The sequence below is a fragment of the Hermetia illucens genome, chromosome 3 (assembly GCF_905115235.1).
Source record: "Hermetia illucens chromosome 3, iHerIll2.2.curated.20191125, whole genome shotgun sequence".
Classification (NCBI taxonomy): Eukaryota; Metazoa; Arthropoda; class Insecta; order Diptera; family Stratiomyidae; genus Hermetia; species Hermetia illucens.
Window position 1 is genome coordinate 111,652,023 of NC_051851.1, and position 14,054 is coordinate 111,666,076.

The following is a 14,054-nucleotide window of genomic DNA, read 5'->3' on the forward strand; positions in this document are numbered from 1 at the left end:
AAAGTTGGCAGTAGTATAAAATATAATATGAGGCATATTATCTCCAAGTTTGATCAAAATCATACTATTACTAACAAAGTTACAGTAGCTCAAAATTGTCTTTACCGTGTAAATTTCCAACCCCAAGGACTAAATCTGATATGCTAAATGCATATTCTTAACGGACTACGTACAAATGGGATAGTTCTAAACTCAAATATACTCACACAAAAGGCAAACAAAACCTTTCATACCTGAAGCGCCCAGCTTCCGGTTTCCCGACTTGTTTTTTGTCAAGGATAATTATGGTGTTTACTTATGCTATCGTTATATATATGATATATTAAAGGCATAATCGATATTTTAAAATATTTCATTTTTATTCAAGACATTTTCTTTTAGAAGATTTTTAGAAAAGAATGTAAAAATATGCTTACGTATAGACTTTGTGAATTTTTGGATAGAAATCAATAACAAAATTGAGCATGATTTGAGAACGAAATACATTTAGTTATTGTAGACTCTGAAAAAATAACTGTTGAGTTACGAATGTAAAATTTCACCCATGTTTATAATGAACTCGCGGTGTTTTAATATAATTTGTGGTAAGTGATTCAGATGAAAAAAGTAGAAATTGAACTCACGAAGCACATCTTCAAATTTATCAGGATTCATACGTACATATCTCCATTGAGTTATCAATTTAACACTTCGATTTCGAGCAAGTTTAATAATTTATTTATTGTTTCATTTCTTGGATTAAAGAGCCTTTGTCTCTTTGAAATTTATTCTTGGTACTTATATTTTGTATATCATATCATCCGCTGTTTCATTTAAGTTACTATATAAATATACAACATCGACAGGGAAAAATAATGGATAAGAATATTCTTAGGCGGTAAGAAATTGTTATTTTAATTCTTCTTCATGGGTGCTTCTATTCGATGTTGAGAGAAGACATCCGTTTTTCCACTCTGAAAATATGAAGAAAAACATCAACAGTTTGGTTAAACTTGTTTAATATATATGTAGTCTAGTTGCAATGCACAAATTATACCAGATAAGCAATCTTAATCGTACACTGTGCAAAGCACTTACATAGGTAACCCTAGTGCATGACCATGTAAACAGAACCTCAGCCAGAGTGCATTCGATTCAGTACGCATATAGATCAGTTTCCAAAAAATGAGCCAAGTGGGGAAACCGGAAGTTGGACTCTTTAAGTATGAAAGACTTTGTATTTTCTTATGTAAGTAATTTTGAGTGCATGATGCCGCAACTCTACACAGTTCAAAATTCAATAAAGCACTATTTTTGAAGAGCTATTAACACAAGTAATTTGACCTAGAAACCTATAAGAAAAATTAACGTCATACACTTCTTAGATTGCGATCAATTCAAATAGAAATACAAAACATTGATCTTCCATAACTTTGTTAATTATAGTTGCATTCCCTATAAACTTTCTAAAAGTGTGTACTATATTATTACTTGCAATGCCCTTTCATTTGATACCCCACATGACCATATTCTGTGAAAAAAAATCGACACCCTCTTACCCATATATGGTGAACCCAACTTAAACTCAACAGATAATCGCGGCCCTCGCTATATGTGAATGAACTGTGAACACTCACGCATGCAGTGAGTTACATAATTCTACGTCGTATTTAAGGGGGGTGTACATTTTGTTTTTATCAAATATAGTCATGTGGGGTATCAAATTAAAGGTCTCGGTTAGTACTATTCGAAACTGGTCTTAGTTTCGACATTTGTTGGAAGGGCGGGGAGTGCGGGGGGTTGAAATTTGTCATTTCTTTAATGGACCCATTCTCAGAAACTACTCAACCGAAATATCTGAAAAAATCAAGTGCTGCTACTATATGGTGCCTAGGCTCTGAAATACCCTCCATACCGGTGCACGTTCAAATAGTTAATAATAGTACATTACTATAATTTTTGGTATTTGACAGGAATTTTTGCAGCAATGCAAAATACAGCATAGAGCATGATCCTTCCAAATTTGATGAAAATCGCACTATTACCAACAAAGTTATACTAGGTCAAAGCTTTCGCTTCTGTCTATATTCAAGACTTTGAATGTTAATATTACTTGAAAGTGAATATTTTCACATAATATATGTATTTATTACGTGCTATATACTAATGGGACAAATGCACACCCAAATCTCTTTATAAAAAAAATACACAAAACCTTGGTAATTAAAACCCAACTAGAAGAGATAATGGTGTCTTTCAATAAATCAAAGTTACCAAAAAGCAATCATGTGGATTTTCTTGCAGTCATGCACGGTTTTGAAATACTTTAGGTCTTTCGGTTCAGGTATTTGGGGTAATTTTTCAATAAGTGGGTCTGCATTTAACTACTACAAATTGAGTAATGAGTATAAAATGATGTTACCAAAATTTTATTGTTTTTATTTATTGTATGTTAAAATTTGAGAAATTAATTAATTAAACAGCAGAATTTTAGCAGAGAAAAATGTTTAGTTTGAAAATGTATTACTTCCAAACGACTTTCTTCATTTAAACAAATTTACTATCATATTTTAGAACGAACTCTTAGCTATTATATAGCGTTTATTTCAATACCCTAGCTATCATGTTTTTTTGAGTTATTGCAATTTTAGTATTTTAAAGACCATTTTTATTTTAAATTAAAAGAAAACAAAAAAAAAGTCTTCATATTTTTTCTTTGAATTACATGAGAAATCACTGGACATACCGTTTGTCCAATTGTTTTTTTTTGTGTGATTTAGAATCTGCGAATAGGAGGCTAATGGTAGTTCTTGTAAACAACATGCACAACATGTATGATACCTCAGTAAATAGTTCCAGTTATTCGTTATGAAACTATAGAGAAGAGACCAGTTAGTGCATAACAGATGGAGGCAAACTATACTACCTTCCTAGTGATTTACTTTTTGAAACTCGTCTTATTTTTATGTCAGTAGTGAAATGAAAAAAGGAAAGTCAAAAAGTATATATTTAAGGGTTTATACCTGGTTTGAATATTTTTTCCATTGGCTTAAAATATGCTAAAACAATACTAGATTCATAACCAATAATAAAATATAAAATATAAAAACAACTCAGAAATATTTTAAAAATTAGTTTCTCTGGAGTAACTCCTAAAAGAGCGCATTCAAGCCGCTAAACACTCACTTTCCAATACGGCAAACAGGCGCGGCGTCACATTACGGCATCCAGCAATAGAGAGAAAAATTTAGCTGTGGAGGAACAATTGTATGCTGCTAGGAGCGGAGTGAAATTAAAAAAAATGGATGAACCACATTATTAAAACTTCTACGCGATATAGCGTTTTCGAACGCGTTTTTCTCGAAACCCTCAAGCGGTAGAACTTAAAGTCTTTTCATTCGATCCGGGCAAAAATTTAACTCCAACTTCTTCATTTGATTATCTAGTGAAGTACAAGGTTTTAAGTGGTCATTCTTTTTTGTCGAAAAAGTGTTTTTTTCTAAACCTCGCATTCTGCGAAAAAATTTCTAAAATTCACTAGCTAGTTCTTGAAACATTTTTTGTTATGCTTGCACATGGTGATTCAGTTCTGCTCGCCGCAGAGAACCTCCAAAAAATCTCGTTTTGTTTACAGGGTCTTAAAGCCGCCATTTTCCAAAAAAAATATCAATAATAAATTTTGTTCCTACTCCTTAATCGATTGGTATATTGGTTGTGTATTATAATTTAAAAACGAACTTACAGAAAAATCTCGAAAAACCCGGTTTCTGGGGGTCCGAACAGTCCTTTAAAGCGAGATAGAACTCAATCTAAAAAATTATCTCTTCATGAAATTTAGGCACAAAATAGATTCTATTCCACATCTACTTAAATAGAATAGAATAGTCTATTTTGTAAATACAACGTGGACACCGAGAGCTTCGTGTTTCAATTATGAGAGGTTCTGTGGATTTTTTGTGTAAGAATATTTGGTTGCAACGTGGTTCCGTTTGTATGTAGTGCCTGCGAAAATGATGAGGCACCTCCAGTTTTGAAGATATCGTAGAGTAATGAAACGAATTCCAGAAACTGTGTCATGCAGTGCACTGCAGAATAGACTGATGCGGAATATAGCTCCCTGAGGCATATCTATCTCTCTTTGAGGGTAAGCTGTCTCTCAAACTACAGCCAATAACGCGGGACCCCGTACCGCACACAAACTGGTTAACCAGGCTGAGGCACATCTCTGAAATACTGAGAGCCAGGTGATTACACCCAAGAAGGGGAGACACCGCGAAGGGAGGAATTGGGACGTCAAGCTGTGAATCCAAGGTCAACATTGGTATATTACGAGGACAACAACCAACAAAAACCACTGCTCAAAAAGCAGGGAATAGTAAAAGCACGTCTGGGATAAATATATCAGACGTCAGAAAGGAGACAGGTCTCAGTGGCGCAGGTGCTAAATGGTACCTGCGCTACCTGAAGAAAGGCCCGAAACCAGAAGAAACCCTTAAGAAGACTCAAGATAGACCTAAGCCATTTTTATCGGAGCCAAGAAAGTGAGGAGCAGCGGAGATTAGCCCGCATGAAGGGAATGCTCTTAAAAATCAAAATCTAAACCCAAGAGGGAGAAAACTCGGGCAGGTCAGGGGTAAAGGCAGGAATCACTAAGCTCGTCATTAGCTATGCTAGTGCGATCAAGGGCATTTGACTGACCATACTGCCAAAAATGTTTTCCGAGCAAATATTCACTCGTGAGGAGCAGGAAACCATCAAAGAACTTGCCGCCAAGCCAATGTGCAAGGGATAGACTGCGAAACTTTAGTTCCCCGGGATACGCTTTCGATGGGGTCATATACTGGTGTACTGCGCGACGGAAGACACTGCAGAGTGGCTTAGGACCGTAGTTCCAAAATTGCCAGGCTGGGAAAGAGTAGAACTGTCAACATGTGCTGGGGATGATATACCAGGAGCACACATGGTGAGTTTTTTTTCCAGAAGCCGCAACAATAGAGACGGAAGATCTCATGGACATCCTAATCGCTCAGAACAAGGATCTCCAGACGCGATTATGGAGACTCTTCAGAAGCAAGATGGAGGGTAAGGGTAAACTTCCCACGATCAAAAGTCGGAGTTGCCATATCAACTACCGATTTAGTAACATGCCTGTGCACGTGCACAGGGAAAAGCCAAGGAAAGACACCTCGGAAGAGATACTGGGTGAAAAGCATACAGAGGTCCCCGAAGATGCCTCGAAAGTTATAGAGGCGGAAAGGATTGGATCACCCAGGGAAGTAGACCTGCTGCCCAATGAAGAGCAGAATCTGGACTTCTAGGGCTCAGGGTGGACAGCGACGCGGAGGAAAGCGCCATGTTGGAGGAGGAGGGCGATGCTCCGACAGTGGAGAGCTCAAAAGAATAACGGAGCCAATGGCCAGCACTAAGATAGCCCAGATAAAGCTTCACCATACGAAAGCTGCATCTGCGCTAATTGCAACGCAAGTTCCAAGGAGAACATTGGAATAGTGCTGACTCAGTAGTCCCCAGTGTACCGAGGGCAGATTCGCGGTCTGCAAGGAGGAAGCATGCAGGTAATTGGCGGCCTCATCTTGTGAAAAACCAAGAGCTTGCATAATTCTTAAACGTAATTTAAAATATATGTCTCTCAGAGTTCCTGCTCGAGGAACTTGTGGCTATTCAAGTCTCATTGGAAGCTAGGAGGAGCACTCGCGAAGCAGTCGTGGCATCGGGATACTTCTCAGGAGACGACATCCGGGTTCCATCGGAACAAGTCGCTAAACTGTCCTCTGCTACGATGCCAATGCCCATCACGAAGTCTGGGGAAGCAGCGATACCAATGGAAGATGTAAGTACCTTCTTGAATTTAATCTTAGCAATAAGTTGGAAATATATAACTTAGGGAACCCTCCAACATTTGTGACCAGCACTAGGCAGGAGGTATTAAACATAACTCTAGGAAATACTCTAATGGACGGGCTGGTCAGGAATTGGAGGGTATCGGATGAGCCCTCTATGTCTGATCACAGTATAATGAGAACCGACATTGAGGGTAACTCCAAAATAAAAGGAATAATAAGGAATCCCAGGAGAACGGATTCGGAATCCTATGTAACGCAACTGAGCAGCAATATGGCCCACCTTCAAGGGAGCGGTGACATCACGAGCGAACTGGAACTAGAGACGGTGGTGGAATCCCTCAACACACTCGTCACACACACAGTCGCATATGAGGCCAGCTGTCCGACTAAGCCAGTTAAGTCATCAAGTGATGTACCATAGTGGAATAGGAACTTGCCCAGAATAAAAAGAGAGACACAAAGGCGCGCTGGCTGCGTATAGCAATGCGATCATCATCATCATCAACGGCGCAACAACCGGTATCCGGTCTAGGCCTGGATTAATAAGGAAATCCAAACATCCCGGTTTTTCACCGAAGTCCACCAATTTGATATCCCTAAAAGTTGCCTGGCGTCCTGTCTTACGCCATCGCTGCATCTTAGGCAGGGTCTGCCTCGTCTTCTTTTTTTACCATAGATATTGCCCTTATAGACTTTCCGGGTGGGATCATCCTCACCTATACGGATTAAGTGACCCGTCCACCGCAACCTGTTGAGCCGCTTATAGATTTCGTCGTTATGTAGACTACGGAATCGTCCATCTTCATGTAGGGGGTCAAAAATTCTGCGGAGGATTCTTTTCTCGGACGCGGCCAAAAGTACGCAATTTTTCTTGCTAAGAGACCAAGTCTCCGAGGAATACATAACGACTGGCAAAATGATAATCTTATACAGTAAGAGCTTTGACCCTATGGTGAGACGTTTCGAGCGAAACAGTTTTTGTAAGCTGAAATATGCTCTGTTGGCTACCAACAACCATGGACGGATTTCATCGTCATAGCGTCAACGGTCTCAAAGTTGTAGCAATGTAGACTATAATACAGAGCATGATCCTACCAAGTTTGGTGGAAATTGCACTATTATAATAAGTTGTCGCTTCTTTGCAAATTCAAGACTATGAATGTCAATTCCCGACTTGTTTTAGTTTTTTGAATATCAGCATCAATTACTGAAGAGAGGCATGTGTGTGTATATACAAATGCTAATGAAATTTACGGGTAGTGTTCAATTAGACGTATGTATGAGAGAGAGTAAAGTGGATTAGATTAATTTTGAAAACAAAATTTATGTCTTTATGTATGTTTACATGCATATTTTTTTGGCAATATATGACGGAATATTTTGCTTTCCTAGCTATGTACGAGTAGAAAAACGTACATAGAGAGTCCCTCGCATAAAATGAACACAAAACCTTTATACCTGAAGCACCGAGTTTCCCGTATTCTGACTTAGTGGATGTGTTACACCGAAAAATTTTAGTTAATTTCTCAAAAAAGTATAATGGGATATTATTACCGCAGATACATACACATCGTTGTATTTTTTTTACCGATTTCAGGTTGGGGGTTGGGTAGGGCTGACAACCCTACACGGAAAACCGATGCCACGGACCCACGAAAGAAGCCTCGGACAGGATGGACTTTAAAGCGACGGACCCGGCAACGAAAACGGATTTACGATTTGCGAATTTTCTTATGGAACGTGCGCTCCCTGTACAGAGATGAAGCTGATGAGCAGCTAGCCGATACCCTGTCCCAATATAGGGCTGATGTAACAGTGTTACAGGAGATGCGTTGGGCAGGGGCCGGTTTCCTGGAGAAGAGCGCCTACACCATATATTATAGTGGCCATTCAGTAAACCATGTGCTCGGAGTGGGTTTCTTAGTCAGCCAAAAAATGAAACCTGCCGTTATCGGCTTTGGAAACATAAGCGAACGGATATGCAATCTGCGCTTGCGAGGCAAATTTAGAAATATAAGCCTCATTAACGTTCACGCCCCCCAGAGGAGACTGCTGAGTCGGAGAAGGATCCCTTCTACGAGGTAGTAGAGCGAACCCTCGAAGCCTATCCCAGATATGATATCAAACTCATACTTGGGGATTTTAACAGCCAAGTAGGGAACTTAACTTACACGAAAATACAAATGATAAGCGGTCCACAAACATACGTGGACCTCTCCAGACGGGACCACGTTCAACCAAATTGACCACGTGTTGATCGAAAGCCGCCACCTCTCAGCCTTGATGAATGTCAGAACATATAGGGGGGCCAATATAGACTCGGATCAGTATCTCGTTGGCATGGTGCTTCGAGCTCGAATAACAATACCACCTAGAATCCCCTCTGACAATCAGGTGAGAGTGAACACTGAAGCCATCCACAACAAAACCCTCCGCAACACCTATAAGAGGGAAATGGATGCCGCAATAACCGCAGTCAACAGAGGACCTGGAGATGAAGCACCCACAAATGATCTTCACAATCACCTGAAGAACGTTATCATGGATACGACCACAAACATACTTGGCCCCAACCGCAAAAGGAGTCGGAACGGCTGGTTTGACGATGAATGTAAGCTAGCAACGGAACGGAAGAATGCTGCATACCAAGTAATGTTGCATTCTCAAAGAACGCGGACACGCGCAGAGACTTATCACGAACTCCGTCGAGCGGAGAAGCGACTTCACAGATGGAAAAAGGAAGCCTGGGAGAACCAACAAGTCTGTGAACTAGAAAAGTACAGGGAGCAACCGCACCAGACGCGAAAGTTTTACCAACAAGTCAGTAGAATGAAGCCTTATACACCTCGATGCTCATCCTGCCGAAACAAAGAGGGAAATATGATTTCCGACAGAATGGGCATATTAGAGCGATGGGTTGAGTACTTTGATCAGCTACTGAACAACCAGAACATCGGCGAGTTGGAGGTCCCGCCAACTGAAGACGACGGACAAACAATGCCACCACCAAGTTTAGGAGAAACATTCCGTGCAATTCATCGGCTAGAAAATCATAAGTCGCCAGGAGCCGATGGAATTACAGCCGAATTGGTTAAATATGGAGGCGATCAGTTACACCAAGTGGTTCATCAACTTGTGCTCAAGATATGGGACAGCGAATCAATGCCTGACGATTGACAACGAGGCATTATCTGTCTCATACATAAAAAGGAAGACATCACACAGTGCAGCAATTATAGAGGTATCACGTTGCTAAGTACCATCTATAAGATATTCTCCACTATCTTGCTAGGCCGGATAGCCCCACACGCCCAGAACATCATTGGCCCATACCAAAGAGGCTTCACTCCAGGCAAATCAGCAACAGATCAGATTTTCTCTGTGCGGCAAGCGATGGAAAAACTGTTGCAATATGGACAACAGTTGCACCATCTGTTCATCGACTTTAAAGCCGCCTATGATAGCATAGCCAGGGTAAAACTGTACACAGCCATGAGAGAATTCGGTATCGCGACGAAATTAATAAGACTGACTAGGCTGACCCTGACCAATGTGCAAGGCCAGATAAAAGCAGCAGGATCACTCTCAAGATCATTCGACATCAACAACGGTCTACGACAAGGGGATGCCCTATCATGCGGCCTCTTTAACCTGGCCCTCGAGAAAGTGATCCGTGATGCTGAGGTAAATGCAAGAGGTACGATCCTCTTCAAGTCCACCCTACTACTGGCCTATGCTGATGATATCGACATCATGGGAAGAACCACCCGAGATGTACAAACTGCCTTCACCCAGATCGAGCAGGCGGCCATTGAAGCGAGATCTTGGGCTGCACATCAATGAAGGCAACACAAAATATATGGTGGCAACGTCAGCACCGAAGACGAATCAACCAACAACATCAGACAGCACTGGTCAAACACGAAGAAGAATAAGGATAGGAGAATACAACTTTGAGACCGTTGAAAATTTCTCCCATCTAGGGTCGAAAATCACAACCGATAACAGCTACGATGATGAAATCCGCGCACGGTTGTTGTCAGCCAACAGAGCCTATTTCAATTTACAAAGACTGTTCCGTTCGAAACGTTTCACCATAGGGTCAAAGCTCTTACTGTACAAGACTATGATCTTGCCAGTCTTCACGTATTCCTCGGAAACTTGGGTTCTTAGCAAGAAAAATTGCAAACGCTTGGCCGCGTTCGAGAGAAGAATCCTCCGAAGAATTTTTGGCCCCCTACATGAGGATGGACGATTCCGTAGCCTACACAATGACGAAATCTATGAGCGATACCATGACCGTCCGGTTGTGGATAAAATCCGGCTCAATAGGTTACTGTGGGCGGGTCACTTAATCCGTATGGATGAGGATGATCCCACCCGCAAAGTCTATAAGGCAATATCTATGGTAGAAAAAGAAGACGAGGCAGACCCTGCCTAAGATGGAGCGATGGCGTAGGTCAGGACGCCAAACAGCTTTTAGGGATATCGAATTAGTGGACCTCGGCGCAAAACCGGGATGTCTGGAGTTCCTTATTAAGGCAGGCCTAGACCGGATATCGGTTGTTGCGCCGTTGATGATGATGATGATGATTTCTTGAAAAACAGGGGCTGTGTGATCATTTTTACCGGCACTGTATACCTTATACAAATAGATATAGCCGAAAAAAATGCATTTGGCAGGCGGACAGGCATACAGACAATAAACCGATTTCAAATAAGGTTTTGCTTTCGACAAGACCTCTATAAAACATAATATAAGCCATAATACCCGTTATCATTGCAATGTTTACAAAGATGTAGTTAATAAATTCGTGTTTCTCTGGAAAATGCACTCTAAAGTCGCATGACACGACGCAATAATTTTCCTCTCGCTAACTGGGGACGACACGACGTGACAATTTTTCTCTCGCTAAATATTATTTAGTGTTTTTACAAGATATAAATATTGAAAACATTATTAGGTTATGTTTAGCTTAGCAAGATGTCTGTTTCTGTTTCAAAAGAGAACCAAATAACTACCTCTGTTTCAGACAAGAGACAGATATCTGTCTCTGAGCCACACAAATGTTCCCATCTGAATTGAGTAATTCAATCATACATATAAGCAAATGAACTGGATAATCCCAGTCGTGAAATAGGAAAAACTTGCTTCTGAATTACAAAAATTGCAGCGCACAGTACACATCCCATTCGGTCTACATATTGACAGCATTTTGATTTTGTATTAAACTACCTATTTTTAAGGTTTTAGGTAAAGCAAAATCTTATTAAAGTCGGTATATTGTCTGTGCTCAAGGTATGGGACAGCGAATCAATGCCTGACGATTGGCAGCGAGGCATAATCTGTCTCATACATAAAAAGGGAGATATCACACAGTGCAGCAATTATAGAGGTATCACGTTGCTGAGTACCATCTATAAGATATTCTCCACTATCTTGCTAGGCCGGATAGCCCCATACGCCCAGAACATCATTGGCCCATACCAAAGAGGCTTCACTCCAGGCAAATCAGCAACAGATCAGATTTTCTCTCTGCGGCAGGCGATGGAAAAACTGTTGGAATATGGACAACAGTTGCACCATCTGTTCATCGACTTTAAAGCCGCCTATGATAGCATAGCCAGGGTAAAACTGTACACGGCCATGAGGGAATTCGGTATCCCGACGAAATTAATAAGACTGACTAGGCTGACCCTGACCAATGTGCGAGGCCAGATAAAAGCAGCAGGATCACTCTCAAGACCATTCGACATCAACAACGGTCTACGACAAGGGGATGCGCTATCATGCGTCCTTTTTAACCTGGCCCTCGAGAAAGTGTTCCGTGATGCTGAGGTGAATGCAAGAGGTACGATCCTCTTCAAGTCCACCCAACTACTGGCCTATGCTGACGATATCGACATCATGGGAAGAACCACCCGAGACGTTCAAACTGCCTTCATCCAGATCGAGCAGGCGGCGCGAGATCTTGGGCTGCACATCAATGAAGGCAAGACAAAATACATGGTGGCAACGTCAGCACCGAAGACGAATCAACCAACAACATCAAACCGCACTGGTCAAACACAAACACGAACAAGAATAAGGATAGGGGAATACAACTTTGAGACCGTTGACAATTTCTCCTATCTAGGGTCGAAAATCACAACCGATAACAACTACGATGATGAAATCCGCGCACGGTTGTTGTCAGCCAACAGAGCCTACTTCAGCTTACAAAGACTGTTCTGCTCGAAACGTCTCACCATAGGGTCAAAGCTCTTACTGTACAAGACTATGATCTTGCCAGTCCTCATGTATTCCTCGGAAACTTGGGTTCTTAGCAAGAAAAATTGCGAACTCTTGGCCGCGTTCGAGAGAAGAATCCTCCGAAGAATTTTTGGCCCCCTACATGAGGATGGACGATTCCGTAGCCTACACAATGACGAAATCTATGAGCGATACCATGACCGTCCGGTTGTGGATAAAATCCGGCTCAATAGGTTACGGTGGGCGGGTCACTTAATCCGTATGGATGAGGATGATCCCACCCGGAAAGTCTATAAGGGCAATATCTATGGTAGGAAAAGAAGACGAGGCAGACCCTGCCTAAGATGGAGCGATGGCGTGGGCCAGGACGCCAGACAGCTTTTAGGGATATCGAATTGGTGGACCTCGGCGCAAAACCGGGATGTCTGGAGTTCCTTATTAAGGCAGGCCTAGACCGGATACCGGTTGTTGCGCCGTTGATGATGATGATGATATTGTCTGTTTATCCTTCTGTCACACGCATTTTTCCCGTAGACGTTTGTAGTGATTGACACCGAATTTGGTGGAAAGGTGGGAACTGTGAACGCTCACGCATACAGTGAGTTACATAATTCTACCTCGAATTTAAGTAGGGTGTCCATACATGCAAAGGGGGGGGGGGGGGTAATTTCCTTCATCAAATATAGTCATGTGGTGTATCAAATGAAAAGCCTCGTTTAGTACTTCCTGAAGCCTGTCTTAGTTTTGACATTCATTGGAAAGTGGGGAGTGCAGGGGATGGAAAGTGATAATTTCTTTATCAGACCCATTCTCAGAAACTACCCAACCGAAAAATCTGAAAAAATCAAGAGGCTGACAATATAGGGTGCCTAGCCTTCGAAATACCCTACATACTGATAACTGTTGGTCAGAGGGTAGTATAGGTCCCACGGTGAAACGTGGATTGGTACCAAAGATGGGGCATAAAACCTGAGAAACGCCTGGTGAACCAACACCAATAGCTCTACTACCAAACTCCTTTCTCCACCTCCACGTAGTGACCGCTGAGAGTTATTTCTTAACGAAAAGCTGTAGACGGAGATGAATGGAGACGACTCTCCCGCGACTAAAAACGGGACGAATGGTACCAACTGGTCCTCCAAGTTGCGGGGTTTGGTAAGGTTGACAACCCTACTAAACTGACAACATAACGACAAACCCGGCAATGTAAACGGAATTACGATTTGGGCATTTTTTCATGAACGCACGAAATGGTTATTGGAAGTACCTAGTATACACGACATTGAAGGGGCTTTTGACTGTGCACCTTTTCAAAAATTTCGTGATGCCGCCAGAGAGCATGGTGGTAATGATGCTTTAACCAAGTGGACCCATGCTATGCTAACGCAGAGATTGCTGTGCGCTGAGATGAGTGTTGATCGCCATCTGACTGCAGAATTAATGAAGGGCTGCCCCCAAGGATGTGTGCTTTCGCCACTTCTGTGGAGTATGCTGATCAACTCACTGCAAAATTTGCCAATACACGCTCAAGCTTATGCTGATGACGTGGCTGTGTTTGCTGTTGATCGGGATCTTGGAACGGTGTGTAGGAATATACAACGTGCCGTTGATTTGATACACAGTTGGTGCCTCAGACATGGTCTTTCAGTTAATTCAAATAAAACCGCAACGGTATTGGGTTGGGGTCAATTAAGTCAATTATCCCCCCCCCTCCTTATTTGCAAAAAACTCAGAAAGCCAGTGAGGCCGAGCGTTGTCCTGGTGGAACACAACACCATTCCTATTGACCAATTCTGGCCACTTCCGGTCAATCGCCTGCTTCAAACGGTCGAGTTGCTCACAGTAGAGCAGCTCATAGTGGATGATGATTTCGACGATTTTATCTTCGACATCCACTTCACCAAAACCAAATCGATCGAATTAACGCTGTGCTGTGCGAATCGTTACAGTATCGGGTCCAT

General features: G+C 41.8%; 1 protein-coding gene across 4 annotated transcripts in view; it reads right to left on the reverse strand.

Moving 5' to 3' along the window:
• Positions 1–336: 336 nt before the first annotated feature.
• The window catches only part of LOC119651071 (leucine carboxyl methyltransferase 1), a 60,533-nt gene continuing 46,815 nt past the window's right edge, over positions 337–14,054 (reverse strand). For all 4 annotated transcript variants that reach the window (XM_038054410.1, XM_038054409.1, XM_038054408.1 and 1 more), the window contains exon 5: positions 337–953. In XM_038054410.1, the coding sequence (XP_037910338.1) occupies positions 917–953 (37 nt within the window). In that variant the 3' untranslated portion in view covers positions 337–916. The remainder of the gene's footprint in view (positions 954–14,054) is intronic.